General features: G+C 43.2%; 1 protein-coding gene and 1 long non-coding RNA gene across 2 annotated transcripts; both read left to right on the top strand.

Moving 5' to 3' along the window:
* Positions 1 to 4651: 4651 nt before the first annotated feature.
* On the top strand, positions 4652 to 8979 carry LOC139024441 (uncharacterized). The gene is made up of 3 exons (XR_011475758.1): positions 4652 to 4764; positions 8281 to 8466; positions 8734 to 8979. It is a non-coding gene; the product is annotated as an uncharacterized lncRNA (long non-coding RNA).
* Positions 8980 to 12587: 3608 nt separating this feature from the next.
* Positions 12588 to 22628, top strand: LOC112071082 (tetratricopeptide repeat protein 9A-like). Its single transcript, XM_024138548.2, is given in 3 exon segments — positions 12588 to 13623; positions 17786 to 17968; positions 18384 to 22628. Coding segments are annotated over 3 exon segments (744 nt in total). The 5' UTR covers positions 12588 to 13145; the 3' UTR covers positions 18467 to 22628.
* Positions 22629 to 27731: the final 5103 nt, after the last annotated feature.

Below are 27731 nucleotides of genomic sequence, written 5' to 3'. Positions count from 1 at the left end.
AGATAGATGTGTGTACTGCTTTACTCCAGCCAGGGTAACAGTCTGCACTCTAGCCTGGAGTTGGGCTGTTGGGGGTACTGGAGGACTTGGTTGGGCTGTTGGGGTACTGAGGACTGGAGTTGGGCTGTTGGGGTACAGGAGACTGGAGTTGGGCTGTTGGTGGTACTGGAGGACTGGAGTTGGGCTGTTGGGGTACTGGAGGACTGGAGTTGGGCTGTTGGGGTACTGGAGGACTGGAGTGGGCTGTTGGGGGTACTGGAGGACGGAGTTGGCTGTTGGGGGTACTGGAGGACTGGAGTTGGGCTGTTGGGGGTACTGGAGGACTGGAGTTGGGCTGTTGGGGGTACTGGAGGACTGGAGTTGGGCTTGGGGGTACTGGAGACTGGAGTTGGGCTGTTGGGGTACTGGAGTACGTGAGTTGGGTTGTTGGGGTACTGGAGGACTGGAGTTGGGGAACACTTGATCTAAAGTAAACAATCCATCTCCAAATGTCTAAAATACTTGTATGTTTCTCTAAAGGAGAAAAAAAGCAGTCTATGGAAAAGGAAACAAAAAGGTAAGTTTGGAATTTGGTGAACTATCCCTTTAAAACCAAAGAACAGTTACAGGTGCTGATTAAACAGCGAGGTTCCATCAAGAGGTTGTCTGTCCTGACCTGCACTCTGTAGATGTAATCTCTTCTCACAGTGATAGAGCAGGGTTGTGTTGGTGGTGTGTTGACCCGAGCGGCTCGGCTATGGCGCTACACTGCCCATCGTTCCCCAGCGTCCCACTAGGGTATGTCTCTTACAGGGCGGATACTGTGAGAGGACAGGAGGCGGAGGGCCGGCAGGTGTGAGGAGAACCCTGAGCCCAGGCGGAGCTGCAGGGTGGTGGCGGAGCGGAGACTGGCTGGTGGAGGAACAGCAGCAGGGCTCCAGGCCCGTGGCTGAGTACACAGGGAGGAGTGGCTGCCCGTGGCTGAGGTACACAGGAGGAGTGGCTGCCCGTGCTGAGGTACACAGGGAGGAGTGGCTGCCCGTGGCTGAGGTACACAGGGAGGAGTGGCTGCCCGTGGCTGAGGTACACAGGGAGGAGTGGCTGCCCGTGGCTGAGGTACACAGGGAGGAGTGGCTGCCCGTGGCTGAGGTACACGCGGAAGAGTGGCTGCCGTGCTGAGGTACACAGGAGGAGTGGCTGGCCGTGGCTGAGGTACACAGGGAGGAGTGGCGGCTGCTAATGTAGCAGTACGAAGAGGACTGGCTGGTTACGGAGGCTCGGGAGTGGTGCACCAGGCCAGACTGGACCGACTGGAAACTCGGACTGGTGCCTGTATGGAGAGGACAGATAAGGTTAGTTGGTCCTGTATGGACAGGTTAGTTGGTGCCTGTATGGACAGGTTAGCTGTGCTGTATGGACAGTTAGTTGTGGGCCTGTATGGACAGGTTAGTTGGTGCCTGTATGGACAGGTTAGTTGGTGCCTGTAAGGACAGGTTAGTTGGTGCCTGTATGGACAGGTAGTTGTGCGTTGCAGTTAGTTTGCCTGTATGGACAGGTTAGTTGGTGCCTGTATGGACAGGTTAGTTGGTGCCTGTATGGACAGGTTAGTTGGTGCCTGTATGACAGGTTAGTTGTGCCTGTATGGACAGGTTAGTTGGTGCCTGTATGGACAGGTTAGTTAGTGCCTGTATGGACAGGTTAGTTGGTGCCTGTATGGACAGCGTTAGTTGGTGCCTGTATGGACAGGTTAGTTAGGCCTTATGACATGTAGTGGTGCCTGTATGGACAGGTTAGTTAGTGCCTGTATGGACAGGTTAGCTGGTGCCTGTATGGACAGGTTATTGTGCCTGTATGGACAGGTTGATGGTGCTTATGACAGTTAGTAGTGCCTGTATGACAGTAGTGGTGCCTGTTATGGACAGGTTAGTTGTGCCTGTATGGACAGGTTAGTTGGTGCCTGTATGGACAGGTTAGTTGGTGCTGTATGGACAGGTTAGTTGGTGCTGTATGACAGGTAGTTGGTCCTGTATGGACAGGTTAGTTGGTGCCTGTATGGAGAGGACAGGATAAAAGATAACCAGGGTCCAGTTTCACGATAGCGCTGGAACTTTCAGGCTGACGAGTGTTTAACAATGCATCGTTCCTATAATGGCCGAAGATGTACAAGTGAGTCGTTGAGGCATGTGCGATATAGCCCAAGAATGTACTCAGGAGTGTAGGCAAGCCTACCATTCCAAGGACTTTATGTTATTTTTAGAGGGAGACTGGCAGCCATGGAGACTGGCTCTGGCAGCCATGGAGACTGGCTCTGGCAGCCATGGAGACTGGCTCGGCAGCTATGGAGACTGACTCTGGCAGCCATGGAGACTGGCTCTGGCAGCATGAGATGGCTCTGCAGCTATGGAGACTGACTCTGGCAGCCACGGAGACTCTCTGGCAGCCATGGAGACTGGCTCTGGCAGCTATGGAGACTGACTCTGGCAGCACGGAGCGCTCTGGCAGCCATGGAGACTGGCTCTGGCAGCCATGGAGACTGGCTCTGGCAGCCATGTAGACTGACTCTGGCAGCCACGGAGACTGGCTCTGGCAGCCAAACTCCATCTTAATCTGAATCGTTCTCAATTGCGATACGGTTCTAGAAACAAAGTCCTTTATTTCATATCACATCAAAATCATTTCACAAATACAAAAATATACACTTACTGTTTTAACTAGCTTTATCACAGTTGCAGCCGACAGTATTTTCAGTGACAACACATTTCTGACGGCATTCGGTTACTACACACAGGTGTTGGAGCATGCTAGATAGTTAATTAGCACAGGTGTTCAGAGCATGCTAGATAGCTAATTAGCACAGGTGTTCGGAGAATGCTAGATAGTTAATTAGCACAGATGTTCAGAGCATGCTAGATAGTTAATTAGCACAGATGTTTGGAGCATGCTAGATAGCTAATTAGCACAGATGTTCGGAGCATGCTAGATAGCTCTATATTAGCACAGGTGTTCGGAATGATAGATAGTTAATTAGCACAGTGTTCAGAGCATGCTAGATAGTTAATTAGCACAGGTGTTCAGAGCATGCTAGATAGTTAATTAGCACAGATGTTTGGAGCATGCTAGATAGCTAATTAGCACAGGTGTTCGGAGAATGCTAGATAGTTAATTAGCACAGGTGTTTGGAGCATGCTAGATAGCTAATTAGCACAGGTGTTTGGAGCATGCTAGATAGCTAATTAGCACAGGTGTTTGGAGCATGCTAGATAGCTAATTAGCACAGGTGTTCAGAGCATGCTAGATAGCAAATTAGCACAAACTCCAAAATAACAGTTATAGGAATCTATTGTCCACCCTCCGCCAAGAAGTGTGTACTAAACGAACTCACTGATTTAATTGCCATTTTTACTACTCCAGAGGTGTTAATAAATGGAGATTTTCATTTTGCAGGATGCTGACTGTTTAACTTATTTTTGTACTAATCTAAATTTGAACCAGCTGATTACAAAGCCCGCTCGTCCAAACTTAAAGGACCCTACGAAATCGACTTTGATTGACCTCATATTTACAAATACTCCATAGAAATATGCTGGGAGTGGGGTATTTGCTTTGGATATTAGTGACCGCTGTCCCATTCTACAGTATGTGTCAGGGATATACGCATGCCTTGATCCAAACCTCGTTTTATCAACAAGAGGAATTATAAACATTTCAATGAACAGGCCTTTTTTTGTGACCTTTATTTTGGTGACTTTGATTGCATTGCGTCTCTACCTGACCCAGAGTTGGTTCTGAACCACTTCTCAAATGTTTTCAATTGTTTTGTAGATAAACTTGCTCCCTTTWAAAAAAAAAWTAGGTCTTGCCTTTGGTTCAGTTCAGAGCAATCTGAAATCACACACAACAGAGATGCTTCCTGGGTCAAAGCTAGATTCACAGACTCGGCCACAGACTGGTAGTCTTTTAGACAATTGAGCATTCTGTGTGTAAAACTAGCTAAAAAAGCWAAATCTGATGATTATYTTAATACACTATCTGAATGTACAGGGAACCCAGATACATTTTGGAAAGCTGTTACATCACAGAAGGCTTGTGTCTCCTCTTCTCTCCCCCAGGAAATTCATTTAGATTCTGGCCCTATTACTGACAAAATGGATGTCATTAATGCATTTAAACACCATTTTATCTCTGCGGGCTTTATATTTGAATGTATTTCAAAGCCAGCTCTTGAAAAMAGTCTTATTATTGAATGATACTAAAACTGCTGGTCAGGAGTTTTCGGGAAATTCACTGATAAAGAAGTCCTGGATGTTTTGTTAACATGAGACAAAAACAAATCCACAGAGGCTGATCATTTGGATCCTGGTRTGCTTAYGTGTGCAGCACACCTTATTGCTGGCTCAGTAGCRCACATTTTTGATTTAACATTGTTATCAGGAAGTATTCCAAAAGCATGGACATCTACATATGTGCTGCTGCCACTCCATAAGGGMGGGGATACAAATGATCTTGACAACTATCGCCCCCATTTCAAGACTATCTTGTTTAGCTAAGATTCTAGAATCTTTGGTTAATGTACAACTTTGTTCCTTTTAATCTGATAATTGTATTCGTAATATAAACCAATCAGGGTTTAGGCCTGGGCATAGTACTACCACAGCAACCACGCTAGTTGTTAATGATCTTGTCATTGCCTTGGATGCTAAAAAGATCTGTGCTGCCTTGTTCATTGACCTGTKAAAGGAGTTCAACACTGTTGATCATTCTGTTTTGCTGAAGAAATTATCAAGAGTAGGGCTGAGATATTAAAAAATAATAATAATTCACCTTTAGTTAACCAGGTAGGCAAGTTGAGAACAAGTTCTCATTTGCAACTGCAACCTGGCCAAGATAAAGCAAAGCAGTTTGACACAAACAACACATAGTTACACATGGAATAAACAAACATACAGTCAATAATACAGTAGAAAAAAGTATATATACAGCATGTGCAAATGAGGTAAGATAAGGGAGTTAAGGCAATAAATAGGCCATGACGGGGAAGTAATTACAATATAGCAATTAAACACTGGAATGGTAGATGTGCAGAAGATGAATGTGCAAGTAGAGATACTGGGGTGCCAAGGAGCAAGAAAAATACATTTTTWMATTTTTTTTTATTCACCTTTATTTAACCAGGTAGGCTAGTTGAGAACAAGTTCTCATTTACAACTGTGACCTGGCCAAGATAAAGCAAAGCAGTGCGACACAAACAAACAACACAGAGTTACACATGGAGTAAACAAACGTACAGTCAATAACACAATAGAAAAAAAGAAAGTCTATATACAGTGTGTGTATATACTCCCTCACGACGCCAGGTCAGCGGAGTCAATCACCGCCTTCCGGAGACCTTCCGGAGACACCTGAAACCCCACCTCTTTAAGGAATACCTAGGATAGGATAAAGTAATCCTTCTAKCCCCKCCKCCCCCCCCTTAAAAGAGTTAGATGCACTATTGTAAAGTGGTTGTTCCACTGGATATCATAAGGTGAATGCACCAATTTGTAAGTCGCTCTGGATAAGAGCGTCTGCTAAATGACTTAAATGTAAATGTAAATGTGTCACTTATTTCTAGGAGTGGTGGGTGTAGAGTCAGGCGCAGAGAGCAAACTTCCAAAGAAATGCGTATATTGCGCGTGGTCTAGCCAAACAAACAGGCAAATGACCTCATAACACGTATGTAATAAAAACAGTTTGGGGATGAGGTAGGTAGATTGGGTGGGTTATTTACAGATGGACTATGTACAGCTGCAACGATCAGTTAGCTGCTCAAATAGCTGGTGCTTAAAGCTAGTGAGGGAGATATGTGTCTCCAGCTTCAGTGATTTTTGCAGTTCGTTCCAGTCATTGGCAGCAGAGAACTGGAAGGAAAGGCGGCCAAAGGAGGAATTGGCTTTGGGGGTGACCAGTGAGATATACCTGCTGGAGCACGTGCTACGGGTGGTTGCTGCTATGGTGACCAGTGAGCTGAGATAAGTCTGGGCTTTACCTAGCATAGACTTATAGATGCCCTGGAGCCAGCAACACAAAAACAAATGTTTTTGTGCTGGTCAAGGGCAGTCAGGTCTGGAGAGAACCAAGGGCTATATCTGTTCCTGGTTCTACATTTTTTGAATGTGGCATGCTTATTTAAGATGGTGAGGAAGGCACTTTTAAAGAATAGCCAGGCATCCTCTACTGACGGAATGAGGTCGATATCCTTCCAGGATACCCGGGCCAGGTCGATTAGAAAGGCCTGCTCGCTGAAGTGTTTTAGCGAGCGTTTGACAGTGATGAGGGGTGGTCGTTTGACTGCGGACCCATTACGGATGCAGGCAATTAGGCAGTGATCGCTGAGATCTTGGTTGAAAACAGCAGAGGTGTATTTGGAGGGCAAGTTGGTTAGGATGGTATCTATGAGGGTGCCRGTGTTTACAGCTTTGAGTTCTGGTAGGTTCATTGATCATTTGTGTGAGATTGAGAGCATCAAGCTTAAATTGTAGGATGGCCGGGGTGTTAAGCATGTCCCAGTTTAAGTCACCTAGCAGCACGAGCTCTGAAGATAGATGGGGGGCAATCAATTCACATATGGTGTCCAGAGCACAGCTTGGGGCAGAGGGGGGTCTATAGCAAGCGGCAACGGTGAGAGACTGGTTTCTAGAAAGGTGCATTTTTAAAAGTAGAAGCTCGAATTGTTTGGGTACAGACCTGGATAGTATGACAGAACTCTGCAGACTATCTCTGCAGTAGATTGCAACACCATCCCCTTTGGCAGTTCTATCTTGTTGGAAAATTTTATAGTTAGGGATGGTAATTTCAGGGTTTTTGGTGGTCTTCCTGAGCCAGGATTCAGACTAGGACATCCGGGTTGGCAGAGTGTGCTAAAGCAGTGAATAAAACAAACTTAAAGAGGAGGTTTCTATTGTTAACATGCATGAGACCAAGGCTTTTACGGTTACAGAAGTCAACAAATGAGAGCACCTGGGGAATAGGAGTGGAGCTAGGCACTGCAGGGCCTGGATTAACCTCTACATCACCAGAGGAACAGAGGATGAGTAGGATAAGGGTACGGCTAAAGGCTATAAGAACTGGTCGTCTAGTACGTCCGGAACAGAGAGTAAAAGGAGCAGGTTTCTGGGCGCGATAGAATAGACTCAAGGCATAATGTACAGACAAAGGTATGGTAGGATGTGGATACAGTGGAGGTAAACCTAGGCATTGAGTGATGATGAGAGAGATATTGTCTCTAGAAACATACTTTAAACCAGCTGATGTCATCGCATGTGTGAGAGGTGGAACTAAAGGGTTGGATAAGGTATATTGAGCAGGGCTAGAGGCTCTACAGTGAAATAAGACAATAATCACTAACCAGAACAGRAATGGYCAAGGCATATTGACATTAAGGAGAGGCATGCGTAGCCGAGTGATCATAAGGGTCCAGTGAGTAGTGAGGCTGGTTGGAGACACGGTAATTCAGACAGCTAGCGGGCCGGGGCTAGCAAGCTAGCAGAATGGCCTCAGAGGGACGTCGCGACGGAGGAAGTCTGTTTATAGCCTCCTCGGGCAGAGCCTCCTCGTGCGTTTAGGTCACTAGACCAGTCATGATGGATTAGTAGGGTTCCGTGTGGTAAAGGGMACCAGTCCAATTGGCAAAAATAGGTATAGTGGGCCAAGAAATTGTCCGATGGACCTATTCAGCTAACAGCCGATATGCTCTAGACAGCTAGCGGGCCGCGGCTAGCAGGCTAGTAGATGGTCATTCAGGGGATGTCGCGACGGAGGGGCCAGTTGAATAACCCCCTCGGGCAGAATACGTTGGTAATCCAGTCGTGAAGTACCGGCGGGGCTCCGCACCGGCAGTAAAATGGGTCCAGGCCAATTGGCAAAAGAGGTATTGTAGCCCAGGAGTGGCTAATGGAACTCTTCAGCTAGCCGGGAGATGGGCCTAGCATGGGCTAGCTCCAGGCTAATTGGTGCTTGCTTCGGGACAGAGACGTTAGCCAGGAGTAGACACTCGGATTGCAGCTAGCTAGCTGCTATGATCCAGGTGGAAAGGTTCAGAGCTTGCGGTGGGAATCCAGGGATATGGAGAGAAAATAGGTCCGGTTATGAATCGCGTTGTGCAAACTGGCGAGAGTTTTCCAAGCTAAAGGTTAGCTGATGACCGCTAGCAGTATATATAGATATATACAGCCTATTTATGGTTTCAGAATTATCTGAGTGACAGAACTCAGGCCATCTTGATAGATGGGGTTAAATCTGAGTTATCTTAGCGACAGAACTCAGGCCATCTTGATAGATGAGGTTAAACCTGAATTATCTTAGTGACAGAACTCAGGCCATCTTGATAGATGGGGTTAAATCAGAATTATCTGAGTGACAGAAGTCAGGCTATCTTGATAGATGGGGTTAAAATCTGAGTTATCTGAGTGACAGAACTCAGGCCATCTTGATAGATGGGGTTAAATCTGAGTTATCTTAGCGACAGAACACAGGCCATCTTGATAGATGAGGTTAAACCTGAATTATCTTAGTGACAGAACTGCAGGCCATCTTGATAGATGGGGTTAAATCAGAATGATCTGAGTGACAGAAGTCAGGCTATCTTGATAGATGGGGTTAAATCAGAATTATCTGAGTGACAGAACTCAGGCCATCTGGATAGATGGGGTTAAATCTGAATTATCTGAGTGACKGAACTCAGGCCATCTTGATAGATGATAGATGGGGTTACATCAGAATTTCTTGAGATTCAAAAAGGTGTTCCTCAGGGTTTGATTTTGGGTCCATTGTTGTTCACCTTGTATATTAATGACGTAGGAAACACTGCTAATACTTGTAACATTCATCTCTATGCAGATGACACCGTTTTGTGTTCCCGTGCCACCTCAGGGTTAGGGTTAGTGTTAGGGTAATGGTTAGGGTTAGGGCTGACCCTAACCCTCAGTGCAGKAGGCCATTCGTGTACATCAGCATGACTTTGATTAAATTCAGAAATCACGTACAGATCTTAAACTAGTGTTAAATACAAGTAAAACCAAGCTCATGCTGCTCTCTAGGTCATGAAATGTTGACCCTGTAGGATCTGCATATTTGCGCTATAAATGGAGCCCAAATTGAGCTTGTTTCTCAATATAAGTACCTGGGTGTCTGGATTGATGACACGTTGTCCTTCGTAACGCATATAAAAAAATCTGACTAAGAAGCTAAGATCAAAGATAGTTTTTTTTATATCGAAATAAATCAGGCCTTAGTATTAAAAATAGGAGAAAGATTGTTCAAACAAAGCTTCTCCCTGTATTGYATTTTGGTGATATTGTTACCGTACACGCGGCAACTTCTGTTTTAAAACCATTGGACGCAGTCTACCATTACGCAATACGTTTTATCACAGAGGACAATTTTAGGACTCATCATTGTAGTCTGTATATAAATGTGGGATGAACCTCACTGTCTGTAAGAAGAGAGCTGCATTCTCTTGMATTTATTTACAAAGCAATRTGACAGAAACTCCCTTCATATATAACTTCGTTAATTAAGATAAGAATCAATAAGTTACCAAACCTGTTCACAGGAGTGGATAACACTAGAGATCCCTTTAGTCTACACAGATTTGGGAAAATCAGCATTTCGTTTTTTTTTGCCCCTAATTTGTTTAACAATATGCAGAGTTCACTGCAGTTAGATGTACTGGTGCCACTCAGGAAGTTTACATGATTGACTGAGGACCTCTATGTAGTTGAATGTGATTGGTTTTATTAAATGTTTATTTTTGTTTATTGTGCTGAATTATATTGTTTTATACACGTGTATGTTTTAATATCCTGTTTTTATTGTAATGTGTACATGGCTCTCTTGTACAAGAGATGTTTAATCTCAATGTGACTCCCTGTTTAAATGGGTTAAATAAAATAAATAAAGGTATTCCCTGTGAATCTGGTGATGTTTTTCTCCCCTGTTCAGAGAAATTAGTCATTGACGTTTGCTTGCATTATTTACCGTAAAGTATGTGTGATAGTACCAAGTTTTGACCACTAGATGCCGCTGTTGCTACTATACCATCACATTATTTGATCAATTTTGCTGGTCTCTTGTGTTAATTAAATAGATCACAACATTTAATTTGCAACTTTGGGCAGAAAACCAATAGATTTGGCTCATTATTAAAATAAATTGTGTGGTCATCCTGACAATTAAAGTCAGTCCTCCATGAAACCAATTTAGTTATTTTATGCTTAATCTGTGTCACAGGAAATGGCCCCCTTTGTGTGTGTGTGTTCCCATAGACTTCTAGTCATTGAGCCAACAACTATCCATTTAAAGCTACAATCCTTAATTTAAACAATAACAAAGTGGTCATCCCATCTTTGTTTTGTTAGAAAGCTGAGGGATGGGCCTAGAGAAATGTTACCGCTCTCAAATTCAAGGACAGAGCTGTGGATGCAAGGACTGATCACCCATGAAATCAAAATTATAAATTATTTGTTTACATTGTTTACAAACATTGGAGTAAAATAAGCATGAACTTTATTGATATGCTGCTAAATTATAGGCCAGTGGAGGCTCCTCAGAGGAGGAAGGGGAGGACCATCTTCCTCAGTGAATTTCATAAAAAATAAAAATAGGGAAACATTAAAAAGTTATSCTTGTTAGATAAAAGTATACTAAATATATTCACGTCACCAAATAATTGATTACAACACACTGTTTTGCACTGAAGGTCTACAGTAGCCTCAGCAGCACTCTGTCGGGTAATACCGTGGTGTAGCCGGAGGACAGCTAGCTTCCATCCTCTTCTGGGTACATTGACTTCAATGCAAAACCTAGGAGGCTCATGGTTCTCARCCCCCTTCCATAGACTTACACAGTAATAATGACAACTTCCGGAGGACGTTCTCCAACCTAGCAGAGTTCTTGCAGCATGAACTGACATGTTGTCCACCCAATCAAAGGATCAGAGAATGAATCTAGTTCTGAAAGCATAAGCTACAGSTAGCTAGCACTGCAGTGCATAAAATGTGGTGAGTAGTTGACTCAAAGAGAAAYACAATAGTTTAACAGTTTTGAACAAATAAATTTCTTCAAAAATAGACAGACAGACAGACAGACAGACAGACAGACAGACAGACAGACAGACAGACAGACAGACAGACAGACAGAGTTAGCTATATTTATAATCAAACACCTGGCTCAAACAGAGTGATGCTATGTTACCTAACTGTCTATGGCTATCCGACACTGGAACTCTTCCAAGTCAAGGTAAGCTTTTGGTTTTTATAAATGTATTGCCACATAGTAGCTATGTTGACTATGACATTAGCTAATATGGTGACAACGATATAGTTTGTGGTTACATGTTATGATCTGAAGGTTTGGCTTGGAAAGTTTTTTTTTCCTGGCCACAGACAGCTGATGTGTTGTGCACTGAAGTCCACAAAGCAAAGAGAAAAGGTGAGGAGGACGAGAGAGCATAGATGTGAGGAGGAATTATACAACGAGCAAAAGGGATCATGCTGTTTGTATGTGGCTGCTATGAAAGTGAACTGTGTTTACGTGTGATCAGGGGTGTATTCATTCAACCGATTCTGTTGAAAAATGTTTCTTTAAACAGAAGCAAAGGGAACAAAATAAGGATAAATATTCCTAAATGTGTCCAATAGAAACTCTCATTTGCAACTGTTGTGCTAATGATTACATCCTTGGATCAGATAGATGCAGGCAAGGTTGTGCAAGGCGGTATTGAATGTGTGTCAATGTCTGTCACCTTGATTACTCAAATTTCTCTCGACCTGTGTGCACCTACGATGTAAACGTTCATTCATAGTCTAGGTTGTAGCAACCTCATGATGGGTACAGGGAACATTCTAGAATCAGGTAGTAGCCTAAACCTTTCACTGTTACATTGAGCTGGATGAATGGAATAAAGAATGACAGTAACCTAAACCTGTCACTGTTACATTGAACTGGTTGAATGGAATATGAATGACAGTCATCCATTATGCTGTAATAGAAATAAGGCCATGCTCATAAAAAATAATGTATCGTCCTCCCTCGTCTGAAACGTCACCGAACGTCACTGTTATAGGCTTATCTGAGTCATGCAGTTAATGGGATATTGGGAAAAGCCCTGGAATGACAGGGTGTGTCTGAGCACCATATGGCCTATAGTCTATAATTACAAGTCAGACTGCGGACCTTAGTGACCGAGTGACCGAGTGACATTTACTTCAGCTTTTACATCTCATCTGGGATTCATTCCAGCCCAGTGGCAGAAACTTCTAGACACACCCTAACAGCTGCACTTCAGTGGTCAGTGTCTATGCGGGGATATTTATTTGCACTGCAATGTCCATGGGTGTGGTGCTGAATCTGAATAGTAGCCTAGACTAAATAATAATACAAAACGAAACCTGTATGACCACGTCCTGGATATAAATCTGCCTATATCACAGTAGCTTGACCATCAGCCTGCAGTGATAGTATCACTGGGTTAACAACTGCCTTCTAAGTCCGGGGGGGGGGGGCGAGTTTGGGAAACCCTGCCCTAAGTGACTGTTCGGGATGACATCATGGTCCTCATGGGACCACGGAGCGCGCACCACAAATCTACACTGCCTCTGCGCACATATGAGCGCAATATATCAGACTTTTATTTTATTTTATAGGGAACAGGTTGCTGAACACACAAACGCCAGGCATAGCTTGTTATCGGCATTCATTATCTGGTTGCTGCATTTCTTCTTTTGAGGTAGGCTACAGACTACAGAAGAAGCGAGATGCGCCACGCATCAGGCTTTTGTCGAAAGAAATCCATGGCAGAGATTCTAGAATCATGATTATATGAGGAAAAGAAGATTCGGATGCACGCACGACCGATTCCACCGTCACCAGAAGACTGGAAAATAAAAGATACAGGCTTGTAACGTGCGTGCGAGCTGTCACAGGCGGGCACCAGTGTTGCCTAGCGCCAGACTACTTTGCGCCACAAGTAGAAAACAGGGGATGCACGAAAACAGTGAAGACAACCGGTGCACGATGCAGGACTGAATCTATATATTTCCCCTAGAATAACCAGACAGACGTTGTGTCGACTTGGCTATCATTTGAGTGTAAAGCGCGTCGAATAAGTAGTCTAATTTATTATCGAGAAGATGAGTGTAAACCAGACTGGGTATGATGGCATCTCTAGAGTGGATGGTGTCACGGTAACGGGCGGCCTCAACATCAGTGGTACCCCGAAGCTGCAACAGTGTGCTCAGCCTCCCGGTAACCGACCCAGGGATGCCCGATACCAGCAGCACGGCGGTCGGCAGCACCAGCACACCAGCTCCGCTGTCAAACCGCCTAATTCTGAACGGTCCGAACCCGCGGACGTTGTGAAGCGCGCCATTGACTTCAAGACGCAAGGCACACAGTGTTACAAGGATAAAAAGTACCGGGAGGCGATTGGCAAGTACCACCGTGCTTTATTAGAGATGAAGGGGTTGTGCCGGGTGCTGGGAGACCCTGAAGCCAGCTCTAAGTCTCCTTCCTCGGTGCTGCCTACTATGACCAAATCAGACAGCCTGACGGACGAGCAGAAAGGTGCCATGGAGAACGCCGAGTTGGAGTGTTACAACAGTCTGGCAGGTATGTGATCATCGTTACGTAATTGTTCTATTGTCTTAGATAAGGACATCGGGGTTCGATGTCGCCCCACATATTACAGACTGCAGATCTAATGGTTTATTACTGCTCTATATCATCATCATCATCATCATCATCATCATCATCATCATCATCATCATCATCATCATCATCTTCATCATTATGATAACCACCATCATTATGTCCATTGTCCACACCGCCATGATTCATTGTAGCCCTATTCTAACGTTTAAACGTGGCTGAGAAAATAATCTCTGAATATGCAGCTGATATTCACCAGTCACCTGCCAGCATTTCCAAATGCCTCTACTTAGAATTGTACTAAACCTGCTGTCAACTTTTAGGCATGAAGATTGACACATTGACATTTATTTTTATACTGTCTGTAGCCATTCACATCTAATTCCTGTTTCGCCAAATTCAAATGAATTGTTTTAATAATTCTGTAGTGATGGGTGGGTGACATCACCGGGAAAAGTCAAGCCCGGGAAAAAAAAAAGACATATTACATATTATGTGTTGTGATAATTGCGTTGTTTGCTCTATAACCTGTTAGTTCATATGCCTTGCCACTGTGATAAACAAAGTATTCAGACCATTTGACTTTTTCCACATTTTGTTACCTTACAGCCTTCTTCTAAAATTGATTACATTGTTTTTTTCCGTCATCAATCTACACACAATACCCCATGACAAAGCGAAAACAGGTTTTTAGATTTTTTTTGCTAATTTATAAAATAAAATAAAAAACGGAGCACTCTAGAGCAGGTTTTCATCAAGGATCTCTCTGTACTTTGCTCCGTTCATCTTTCCCTCGATCCTGACTAGTCTCCCAGTCCCTGCCGCTGAAAAACATCCCTGCAGCATGATGCTCCCACCATCATGCTTCACCGTAGGGATGGTGCCAGGTTTCCTCCGGACGTGACGCTTGGCATTCAGGCCAAAGAGTAAAATCTTGGTTTCATCAGACCAGAGAATCTTGTTTCTCATGGTCAGATTTTGGCAAAACTCCAAGCGGGCTGACATGTGCCTTTAACTGACGAGTGGCTTCCGTCTGGCCACTCTACCATAAAGGCCTGATTGGTGGAGTGCTGCAGAGATGGTTGTCCTTCTGGAAGGTTCTCCCATCTCCACAGAGGAACTCTGGAGTTGATCTGATTATTTTTCACCTCCCTGACCAAGGCCCTTCTCCCCAGATTGCTCAGTTTGGCTGGGTGTCCAGCTCTAGGAAGAGTCTTGGTGGTGACAAACTTCTTCCATTTAAGATTGATGGAGGCCACTGTGTTCTTGGGGCCCTTCAATGCTGCAGAAATGTCTTGGTACGCTTTCCCAGGTCTGTGCCTCAACACAATCCTGTCTCGGAGCTCTATGGACAATTCCTTCGACCTCATGGCTTGGTTTTTGCTCTGACATGCACTGTCAACTGTGGGACCTAATATAGACAGGTGTGTGCCTTTCCAAATCAGGTCCAATCAATTGAATTTACCACAGCTGGACTCCAATCAAGTTGTAGAAACATCTCCAGGATGATCAATGGAAGCAGGATGCACCTGAGCTCAATTTCGAGTGTCATAGCAAAGGGTCTGAATACTTATGTAAATACGGTATTTAAGTAGTTTATTTAATACATTTGCAAAACTGTCTAAAAACCTGTTTTCACTTTGTCATTATGGGGTATTGTGATGTCATTATGGGGTATTGTGTTTAGATTGCTGAGGATTTTTATTTATTTAATACATTTTAGAATAAGGCTGTAACGTAACAAAATGTGGAAAAAGTCAAGGGGCCTGAGTGCTTTCCGAAGGCATTGTATAGGCCTAAGGCCGAGACAATAAGAAGACACAGTGGCAGAATAAATTCAACCACACTTTATTTTCATCACCAAACCGGAGAGCAACATCTGTCTGGTGAAGTCCACCAAACATACTGCATGTAACAAACAGTTACATGACCTACAGCATGGTCTAGGAAGGTAATGCTTTCGGAACCACGAAAACAACTATTGATTTAGAACCATGGAGAGTTACAGGAAGTCACAAAGAAAACAGGAGCTTCCTCCGCTATTCCAGCACCATTTAAACATCATCAAATCATCTCTGCTTAGTCTAATACAGTGACAACTAAAAGATACCAAAAAACTATTTAGTCCAATCAACATAAGCTAAATATGTGGCTGTCCATGTTACTCATTTCTGTGTGTGTGTGTGTGTGCGTGCGTGCGTGCGTGCGTGCGTGTGTGTGTGTGTGTGTGTGTGTGTGTGTGTGTGTGCGTGTGTGTGTGCAAGTAGAAAACACACGTTGACTCACCCTACTTGTAGAGAAAAGCCAATGCCATCCTCTTCTTTCATGTTGCCTAAACGGTCTATGACTCTGTCACCAGTACACACTTTTAGTTGTTGTTGTCCTAGGCTACCTGGCTAAAATGCTTGCACTCTAGCCTAATTATTTATTTATTTATTTAACCTTTATTCAACCAGGTAGGCTAGTTGAGAACAAGTTCTCATTTGCAACTGCGACCTGGCCAAGATGAACTGCTTTGCTTTGACACATACAACAACACAGAGTTACACATGGAATAAACAAAACATACAAACCATTAATACACTAGAAAAATCTATATACAGCATGTGCAAATGAGGTAGGATAAGAGAGGTAAGGCAATAAATAGGCCATGGTGGCAAAGTAATTACAATATAGCAATTAAACACTGGAATGGTAGGATGTGCAGAAGATGAATGTGCAAGTTGAGATACTGGGGTGCAAAGGAGCAAGATAAATAAATAAATAAATAAATACAGTATGGGGATGAGGAAGATTGGATGGGCTATTTACAGATGAGCTATGTACAGGTGCAGTGATCTGTGAGCTGCTCTGACAGCTGGTGCTTCAAGCTAGTGAGGGAGGTAAGAGTCTCCAGCTTCAGTGATTTTTGCAGTTCGTTCCAGTCATTGGCAGCAGAGAACTGGAAGGAGAGGCGGCCAAAGGAAGAATTGGCTTTGGGGGTGACCAGTGAGTAATTTCCTTTCATGGGAAACAATGCGCCAGGCTAGCTAGTTAACATGTTGAATTTCCATCCTCTCAGGCCAGGGACACAATGTATTAATTTATGGTTGGATCAGAATCACCGTTATAATCATTGGCCAGTACAAATAATTAAGTAAAACCACAAGTCCAAATCCCTATCTCCACCCATGGCTGATTTGGGAAAGGGCCAATTTTAGCTAGCTAACTATCCACCGGAGAGCAATTAAAATAGTTTTCTGTAAATTGTGTTTGGCTTTTGATGTGATGTCGTTGGTGTGAAGCCAAATCCAAACTGGCTTCCCTTGATAATTTTTTTTGGTGCGTCAGGACCATTCACAGCTGAGCTCACTCAGTTTAGCTCAAAGCTGATTGGCTATTATTGTAATGACTTTCGTCGGTGGAAAGAGAGGAGGACCAAAGCGCAGCGTGGTACGTTTCCATATTTATTGGAATACTTTTTCAATATGAACAAAAACAATAAACAGACGAAAACCAACGAAGCTACAGTCCTGAACTAGWGAACATAGAACACATGAACGCACGAACAGGAACAATCACCCACAAACCAARAGTGAAAACAGGCAACCTAAATATGGTTCCCTATCAGAGACAATGCAAAACACCTGCCTCTGATTGAGAACCATATCAGGCCAAATGACAACCCTAAACATAGAAACACATAACATAGACTATACCCACCCAGCTCACGTCCTGACCAACTAAATAAAGACAAAACAAAGGAAATAAGGTCAGGAACGTGACAATTATTTTAGATATGTTTTTTATCGAGGGAGGCCAAATGCTCCCTGGCTTCCCTCGCATTCAATGCTACGGGCGACAACAGTGTCATCCTCTTTTTGACCAGACAGCATCAGATAGATGAGCTACACACACTGATAAAGCAGGGACCCTGTTTCGTTCAGATGCTTTCTCCAGTGACATACATTTAGCCTCTTGCGAATTGATGGACATTTATGAAACACAGACAGATAAAATACATAATTTTGTATGTAAAAAAAAAGAAAAAAAGATTGGTCGATTTTTTTAGTGGGGGTGGGGGGGAGCCTGGCTTCCCTTGGCATCCATGAATACACGCCACTGTGCCTCTCTTTCCTCCCAGCGTGCCTGTTGCAGATGGAGCTGGTCAACTATGAGCGTGTGAAGGAGTATTGTCTGAAGGTGCTGCGTAAGGAAGGGGACCACTTCAAGGCTCTGTARCGCTCTGGGGTGGCCTACTATCACCTAGGAGACTTCCACAAGGCTCTACACTACCTCAAGGAGTCCCACAAACAGCAGCCAGCAGGTGAGGGTTAGGCTGCCTAGTCTGCTAACCCTATGCACATTTCACATATTATTCAATTTGATACACCATTTTGAAAAAAATGGATTTGTTTCTTTGGAATCGAGAAAAAAAAAGCGTATTTATTTTCTCCAGAGGTACAGTTGAGACAGGTACATTCTGTTGAGGCAACCAATAATTAAAATGGAATTGAGAATGGCATTCATTTGACAGTGACTTCAAGTTTAACAGGATGTCAGCAAAGCAATTGGATGGAAGACTGGCATTTTGGCCCCAACCAGATTGATAGATTTAAAACCTATAACTCAACTGGCAACAGTTCACCCGAACAACCCAGAGGTTTTAATCAACATTTATGAATCAGTTGATGTTTATTTTCCCAAAACATCCTTTTTTRCCCCCTGTCTTTATATTCCAGACACCAACGTTCTCCGTTACATCCAGCTGACTGAGATGAAGATCCGACGTTCTGCCCAGAAGGAGAAGAAAGAGACCACATAAAACAACCAACTCACTGTCTTAATTGATTTACTAAGTCTTTGCCCGAATTGGCACCCTATTCCCTATGCAGTGCACTAGGGACCTATGAGCCCTGGTCAAAAGGAGTGCACTGCATAGGGAATAGGGTGCCATTTAGGATGCCACCCACCTAACTTTTCACTCAACGTCAATTTGTACTTTTCTTCATGCTCTACTCAGACCACGATACAGTGTGTTATAAAGGATTTCTATATAGATATGCTTCAGCCTTGCACAGCCACTTTATCCTTCCTTCTTCTTCTTCTTCTTGCCAATTATGTAATTCATACCAACGTGTACTTTAGTACTTATGAGTATATGTCAACTATTTTATACAGATATGCAGTACCAGTCAAAAGTTTGGACACACCTACACATTAAAAGGTTTTTCTTTATTTCTTTCTATTTTCTACATTGTAGAATAAAAGTGAAGACATCAACACTATGATAATAACACATATGGAATCATGTAGTATCCAAAAAAGTGTTAAGTAAATAAAAATATATTTTATATTCTTTAAAGAAGCCACCCTTTGCCTTGATGACTTTGCATACTCTTGGCATTCTCTCAACCAGCTTCACCTGGAATGCTTTTCCAACAGTCTTGAAGGAGTTCCCACATATACTGAGCACTTGTTGGCTGCTTTTCCTTCACTCTGCGGTCCAACTCATCCCAAACCATCTTATTTGGGTTGAGGTCTGGTGATTGTGGAGGCCAGGTCATCTAATGCAGCACTCCATCACTCTCCTTCTTGGTCAAATAGCCTTTACATAGGCTGAAGGTGTGTTTGAGTCATCTGTCCTGGTGAAAAACAAATGATAGTCCCACTAAGCGCAAACCAGATGAGATGGCGTATCGCTGCAGAATGCTGTGGTAGCCATGCTGGTTAAGTGTGCTTTGAATTCAAAATAAATCACAGACAGTGTCACCAGCAAAGCACCCCACAACATCACACCTCCTCTTCCATGCTTCACGCGTGGGAACCACACATACGGAGATCATTCGTTCACCTACTCTGCATCTCACAAAGACACTGGGAAGAGACCCAAAAATCTCAAAAAAGGACTCATCAGATGAAAGGACAGATTTCCACCGGTCTAATGTCCATTGCTCATGTTTCTTGACCGACCAAGTCTCTTCATCTTATTGGTGTCCTTTAGTAGTGGTTTCTTTCAGCAATTCGACCATGAAGGCCTGATTCACACAGTCTCCTCTGAACAGTTGATGTGAGATGTGTCTGTTACTTGAACTCTGTGAAGCATTTATTTGGGCTGCAATCTGAGGTGCAATTAACTCTAATGAACTTATCCTCTGCAGCAGAGGTAACTCTGGTATTCCTTTCCTGTGGCGGTTGTCACGTGTGCTCCCTCGCCGGCCTCTAGGTCACCAGGCTGCTCGTTATGGGGCACACCTGTTACCATCGTTACGCGCAACAGCGCATTATGACACTCACTTGGACTCCATCACCTCCTTGGTTACCTGCCCTATATATGTCACTCCCTTTGGTTCCTTCCCTATATATGTCCCTCCCTTTGGTTCCTTCCCTATATATGTCCCTCCCTTTGGTTCCTTCCCTATATATGTCACTCCCTTTGGTTCCTTCCCTATATATGTCACTCCCTTTGGTTCCTTCCCTATATATGTCACACCCTTTGGTTCCTTCGCTATATATGTCACTCCCTTTGGTTCCTTCCCTATATATGTCCCTCCCTTTGGTTCCTTCCCTATATATGTCACTCCCTTTGGCTCCTTCCCTATATATGTCCCCCCTTTGGTTCCTTCCCTATATATGTCCCTCCCTTTGGTTTCCTTCCCTATATATGTCACTCCCTTTGGCTCCTTCCCTATATATGTCACTCCCTTTGGTTCCTTCCCTATATATGTCACTCCCTTTGGCTCCTTCCCTATATATGTCACTCCCTTTGGCTCCTTCCCTATATATGTCACTCCCTTTGGCTCCTTCCCCAGGCGTCATTGTTTCTGTGTCATGTCTGTGCGTTGTTCGTGTTTCTTGTTTTGTATTATGTTGTGTTAATTTATTAAAACACTCACTCCCTGCTCTTGCTTCCCGACTCTCAGTGCACATCATTACAGCGGTTCTCATCAGAGCCAGTTTCATCATGGCGCTTGATGGTTTTTGCGAATGCACTTGAAGAAACTTTCAAAGTTCTTGAAATTTTCCGGATTGACTGACTGACCTTCATGTCTTAAAATAATGATGGACTGTCGTTTCTCTTTGACTTGGTCTTTTACCAAATAGGGCTATCTTCTGTATCCCACCCCTACCTTGTCACAACACAATTGATTGGCTCAAACGCATTAAGGAGGAAAGAAATTCACACCTGTTAATTGAAATGCATTCCGGGTGACTACCTCATGAAGCTGGTTGAGAAAATGCCAAGAGTGTCCAAAGCTGTCATTAAGGCAAAGGGTGGCTAATTTGAAGAATCTCAAATATAAAATGTATTTAGATGTGTTRAACACTTTTTTGGTTACTACATGATTCCATATGTGTTATTTCATAGTTTTTGTTGTCTTCACTATTATTCTACAATGTAGAAAATAGTAAAAATGAAAGGAAAACCCTTGAATGAGTAGGTGTGTAACAAACTTTTGACAGCTACTGTACATACAACTGAAATGGTGCAGCTGCCAGCCTTTTTTGGCGACCATCTCCAAAGTTTATGTGGCAGACATTACAATGTTGTTGAACATTATATATGGTTGGAAATGCACTACACTGCCAGGTCCAACGTGTAGATTAAGACAACAACACATCTGATGGAGTCAAAGTAACAGATTTCACAGGATGAAGCATGTGACCTGTGACTGGCTAAATTAGCGTCTGCCTTCCCTCCCTCCTACTGACAACATGTGTTTGTGTTCACCGTGGAATCACTGTTTGACAAACCTCCCACTTTTTAGCCGAGGATTCAATCCAATCGCGCTTTGTACGCTTATGAACTTTTTTTTTTAAGGCAATGTGTCTGCGTTCACGGAGATTCACCATAAACGTGGCATATGTCAGTTTAACTGGAAATTATGTTTAAAATGACGCATTGTTCAAATCGGTGATCGGATTGAATCCCGGCRTTAGACATTGAGCCAAAACAACACTTGTGTTTTGTTTTTATAGATTATTGAGATTTGGCAAGATGTTTTGATAACTATAATAATATAATATATATATAATAGATCTATAAATACTCTATTTAGGTTATAAGGGCACATACACTGAATAAAAATATAAACGAAACATGTAAAGTGTTGGTATGTTTCATAAGCTGAAATAAAAGATCCCCAAAATTTTACATGCGCACAAAAAGCTTATTTCTCAAAATTTGAGTGCACAAATTTGTTTACAGCCCGGTTAGTGAGCATTTTTCCTTTGCCAAGATAATCCATCCACCAAAAGGCCACTCTAAAATGTGCAGTTTTGTCACACAACACAATGCCACAAATGTCTCAAGTTTTGAGGGAGCGTGCAATTGGCATGCTGACTGCAGGAATGTCCACCAGAGCTGTTGCCAGAGAATTGAATGTTCATTTCTCTACCATAAGCCGCCTCCAACGTCGTTTTAGAGAATTTGGCAGTGGGTCCAACCAGCCTTACAACCACAGATAACATTTATGGCGTCGTGTGGGCGAGCGGTTTGCTGAACGTTGTGAACAGAGTGCCCGATGGTGGTGGTGGGGTTATGGTATGGGGCAGGCATAAGCTACGGACAACGAACACAATTGCATTTTATCGTTTTTTTTTTTAAGGTATCTGTGACCAACAAATGCATATGTGTATTCCCAGTCATGTGAAATCCATAGATTAGGACCTAATGAAGTTATTTCAATTGACTGATTTCCTCATATGAACTGTAACTCAGTAAAATCTTTTGAAATTGTTGCATGTTGCCGTTTATAATTTTGTTAAAGTATATTTGCTAATTACAAGCTCATTGTCATGACACTTTATCAGAAAATATATAAAAAAGAGTAGCTTACTTTATAAAAGAAAATGCTATAAGTATGTTTAAATTATATAATAGCAAAGCTAATTGTATTTTGTTTGTAAATGTAAACAGTGGCATTCCATACAGAAGAGTATCTATGAGAAAACCCCCAATTTACTGTTAAGTTATGTGTCTAATAAAGGTGTTATAATTATATTTATGATTACAGTAATTGTTTTGTTTTGCACGTACCGCACCATCAAATCTTAAACTATTAAAAGCACATACCAACAACTCAAATTTCAATCTCAGAATAAATACATTTTCCCCCATGGCATGGGCTCTCTCTAAAGGTTTTCAATAAAATAATTCTCAAATCCTTCAATTACAAACATAGTTCAATAGAACACATAACAGAAACACTGTCTTTTATGGTGGCCTAATATCCCTTAGTCGATTAACTGGAGGAGAAAAGAGGAGCTGAGTGAGAGGATGACATCATACCTTCTCCTCTTGGTAGTTGTCATGTTGAGAATTGGACTATAATGCGCCTGCCTGGTTGTTGTACTGCCTGGTTGTTGAACTGCCTGGTTGTTGAACTGCCTGGTTGTTTGAAGTGCTGGTTATTAGATGCCTGGTTGTTGAACTGCCTGGGTTGTTTGAAACAGCCTGTGTTGTTGGAACGGCCTGGTTGTTGAACTGCCTGGTTGTTGATGCCTGGTTGTTGAACTGGCCCTGGTTGTTGAACCTACATGCTATTGAACTGCTGGTTATTGAACTGCCTGGTTATTGAACTGCCTGTTATTGAACTGCCTGGTTATTGAACGGCCTGGTTATTGAATGCTGGTTATTGAGCGGCCTGGTTATTGAACTGCTGGTTATTGAACTGCTGGTTATTGAACTGCTGGTTATTGAAGCGGCTGGTTATTGAACTCCTGGTTATTGAACGGCCTGGGTATGGAACTCCTGGTTATTGAACTGCCTGGTTATTGAATGGCTGGTTATTGAACTCCTGGTTATTGAACGGCCTGGTTATTGGAACTGCTGGTTATTGAACGGCCTGGTTATTGAACGGCTGGTTATTGAACAGCTGTTATTGAACTGCCTGGTTATTGAACTGCATGGTTATTGAACTGCCTGGTTATTGAACTGCCTGGTTATTGAACTGCATGGTTATTGAACGGCCTGGTTATTGAACAGCTGGTTATTGAACTGTATGGTTATTGAACGGCCTGGTTATTGAACGCCTGGTTATTGAACTGCATGGTTATTGAACTGCCTGGTTATTGAACTGCTTGGTTATTGAACGACCTGTTTATTGAATGGCCTGTTTATTGAACTGACTGGTTATTGAACTGCTGGTTATTGAATGACCTGGTTATTGAACGGCCTGTTTATTGAACTGCCTGGTTATTGAACGACCTGGTTATTGAACTGTCTGGTTATTGAATGGCTGGTTATTGAACTGCCTGGTTATTGAACTGCCTGGTTATTGAATGGCTGGTTATTGAAACGGACTGGTTATTGAACTGCTGGTTATTGAACTGCTGGTTATTGAACGGCCTGGTTATTGAACAGCTGGTTATTGAACGGCCTGGTTATTGAACTGCCTGGTTATTGAACTGCCTGGTTATTGAACTACAAGGTTTATTGAACTGCTGGTTATTGAACTGCCTGGTTATTGAATGGCTGGTTATTGAATGGCCTGTTTATTGAACTGCTGGTTATTGAACGACCTGGTTATTGAACGGCCTGTTTAGTGAACTGCCTGGTTATTGAACGACCTGGTTATTGAACTGCCTGGTTATTGAATGGCTGGTTATTGAACTGCCTGGTTATTGAACTGCTGGTTATTGAATGTCTGGTTATTGAACGGCCTGGTTATTGAACTGCCTGTTTATTGAACTGCTGGTTATTGAACGGCCTGGTTATTGAACAGCTGGTTATTGAACGGCCTGGTTATTGAACTGCCTGGTTATTGAACTGCCTGGTTATTGAACTGCCTGGTTATTGGAACGCCTGGTTATGAACGCTGGTTATTGACTGTATGGTTATTGAACGGCCTGGTTTTGAACGGCCTGGTTATTGAATGCATGGTTATTGAACTGCCTGGTTATTGAACTGCTGGTTATTGAATCGACCTGGTTATTGAATGGCTGTTATTGAACTGACTGGTTATTGAACTGCTGGTTTTGAACGACCTGGTTATTGAACGGCCTGTTTATTGAACTGCCTGGTTATTGAACGACCTGGTTGTTGAACTGCCTGGTTATTGAATGGCTGGTTATTGAACTGCCTGGTTATTGAACTGCCTGGTTATTGAATGGCTGGTTTATTGAACGGCCTAGTTATTGAACTGCCTGGTTTATTGAACTGCTGTTATTGAACGGCCTGGTATTGAACAGCTGGTTATTGAACGGCCTGGTTATTGAACTGCCTGGTTATTGAACTGCCTGGTTATTGAATGGCTGGTTATTGAACTGCTGGTTATTGAATGGCTGGTTTATGAATGGCCTGTTTTATTGAACTGCTGGTTAATTGAACGGCCTGTTTTTATTGAACGGCCTGGTTATTGAACGACCGGTTATTGAACTGCCTGGTTATTGAATGGCTGGTTATTGAACTGCCTGGTTATTGAACTGCCTGGTTATTGAATGGCTGGTTATTGAACGGCCTGTTATTGATCTGCCTGTTTATTGAACTGCTGGTTATTGAACGGCTGGTTATTGAACAGCTGGTTATTGAAACGGCCTGGTTTTATTGAACTGCTGGTTATTGAACTGCCTGGTTATTGAACTGCCTGGTTATTGAACTCCCTGGTTATTGAATGGCTGGTTATTGAACTGCCTGGTTATTGAATGGCTGGTTATTGAACTGCCTGGTTATTGAACTGCATGGCTTAGCAGTGTCTGAAATGGCGTCCCTAGTCCCTATATAGTTCACTACTAGGGCAATGGCACCTTATGGGCCTTTTCATCTGGTCCACAGTAGTGCACTATGAGAGCACGTGATGCCGCGGAGCTGAACAGACGTTAACAAACCGAGCTCTTCAACAATATTCTAACATCGGCTGATAAACTGTTCAGTACTTCACAAAGAGCCTTGGACCTCCAGCCGAGAGACAAGAAGGATGACCAAAACTTTGTTAAATCTCAAGATAATGACAACAATGTCTGATCTGTTAGCAAGATTAGCATTAGCCCTCATAACTCAGATGACAGTTCCAGACTTTTGCTCTTAGCCAGCCTCTTCCCGAGTCTGCCGGCATGCTCGCTACTCTCCTCCAGGAAATTCAAGATGGTAACAAAGATCTTTGAAAATTGACAAGAAATCTGTTGAACTCCATTCTTCCGTTGACGTCCTGAAATCCTCCCTGAATGATCTCCTTTTGAGAAAGACTGAGGCTGAGTTACACATTAGCACAGTTGAAGATACTTGACATGACCAGGTTATGAAACAGCTGCAAAAAGGACTATGTCTATCTSAAAAACAAGGTAGACCAGATGGAGAACCCGAGCAACCGTAGTAATATCCGTGTGGTGCGATTGAACGAGGACAGCGAGGGCCGTGACCCGGTCCGTTTCTTCACTCAATGGATCCCTGATGTTCTAGGCATAACCAACTTCACCAAGCCGCTGGAAATCGAACGCGCCCACAGAACCTCAACACCGAAGTCCACGCCAGATGAGCCCCCGCAGGCCTTCCTGATTAGGTTCCTCCGTTTCCAAGACGGGGAGAAGATACTACGACTCGCAAGAGCCAAAGGAGACGTCACCATCGAAACACACTCACAGCCAGTGACACACGAAACCACCATCTCCGCAGTGCCCAACCTCTCACGCCGTGGAAACACACGAAACACCATCTCACAGCCAGTGAAACACCATCTCACAGCGTGAAACACACAAAACACATCTTCACAGCCAGTGAAAGACAGCGCAACACATCGCACAGCAGTGAAACACACAAAAACACATCTCACAGCCAGTGAAACACACAAAACACATATCACACCGTGAACACATCTCACAGCCAGGAAACACACAAAACACATCTCACAGCCAGTGAACCACAAGAAACAATCTCAGCAGCCAGTGGAAACACACGAAACCACATCTCACAGCCAGTGGAAGAAATTCCTCACAGCCAGTGAAACACACAAAACACATCTCACAGCCAGTGAACACAAAGAAACACATCTCACAGCCAGTGAAACAACACAAAAGCACATCTCACAGCCAAGTGAAAACAATCTCACAAGCCAGTGAAACACACAAAACACATCCTCACAGCCAGTGAACACAAGAAACACATCTCACAGCCCAGTGAAACACACAAAAACATGCTCACAGCCAGTGAAACACATCTCACAGCCCAGTGAAAAAATCTGCACAGCCAGTGAAACACACGAAACACATCTCACAGCCAGTGAAAAGCACATCCACAGCCAGGTTGAAACACACGAAACAATCTCAACAGCCAGTGAAACACACGAAACACATCTCACGCAGTGAAACACACAAAAACACATCTCAAGCCAGTGAAAACACCATCTCACAGCCAGTGAAACACATCTCAACAGCCAGTTGAAACACACGAAACTAAAGAGGAAACGGTTAGGACAGTTTTTTGCGTCCTCTTTTAACTCTTAAAGCAGGAAGAGGAACTGCAATTTTTTGACAATAGACCAGATCCCCTTTCATGTGTCAGCAACACAATGTCTGAATCCCTCGGCAAGGTTTTTGTTTTGGTGGCAGGGGGACAAATGTTTTTCAAGAGTCTTGACCCTTAATTGAAATATTATGCTTCTAACTTCCGATGACGTATGTTTATCAGAATGTCTTCCTCAGGCTGCTCAAGCACCACCAGGATGGTTTACTGGTTGGAGGAGATTTAAATGTTTTGATTAGATACAGTTCTTGATAGGTCCCTTGATAACCCTCACTTCTTACCAAATCCGCAAGCTCAACATGTCATTCATGAAGGATCTTAATTTACTAGACATCTGGAAACAAACGCACCCACAGGATAGGGACTACTGTTTTTTTCAAACCCACACAACACACACACACACACACCACACAACACACACAACACACACACACACACACACAACACACACACACACACACACACACACACACACACACACCACACACACACACACACACACACAACACACACCACACACACACACACACCACACACACACACACACACACGCATAGATAACTTTTTGCTATCAACCCAACTGTTTCATAGAGTGTTAGATACCGAGTATCTCCCAGATTGCTTAGTGAAT

This window comes from Salvelinus sp. IW2-2015, unplaced genomic scaffold (assembly GCF_002910315.2).
Source record: "Salvelinus sp. IW2-2015 unplaced genomic scaffold, ASM291031v2 Un_scaffold1511, whole genome shotgun sequence".
Lineage (NCBI taxonomy): Eukaryota > Metazoa > Chordata > Actinopteri > Salmoniformes > Salmonidae > Salvelinus > Salvelinus sp. IW2-2015.
This window is presented reverse-complemented; position numbering and strand designations above follow the sequence as displayed.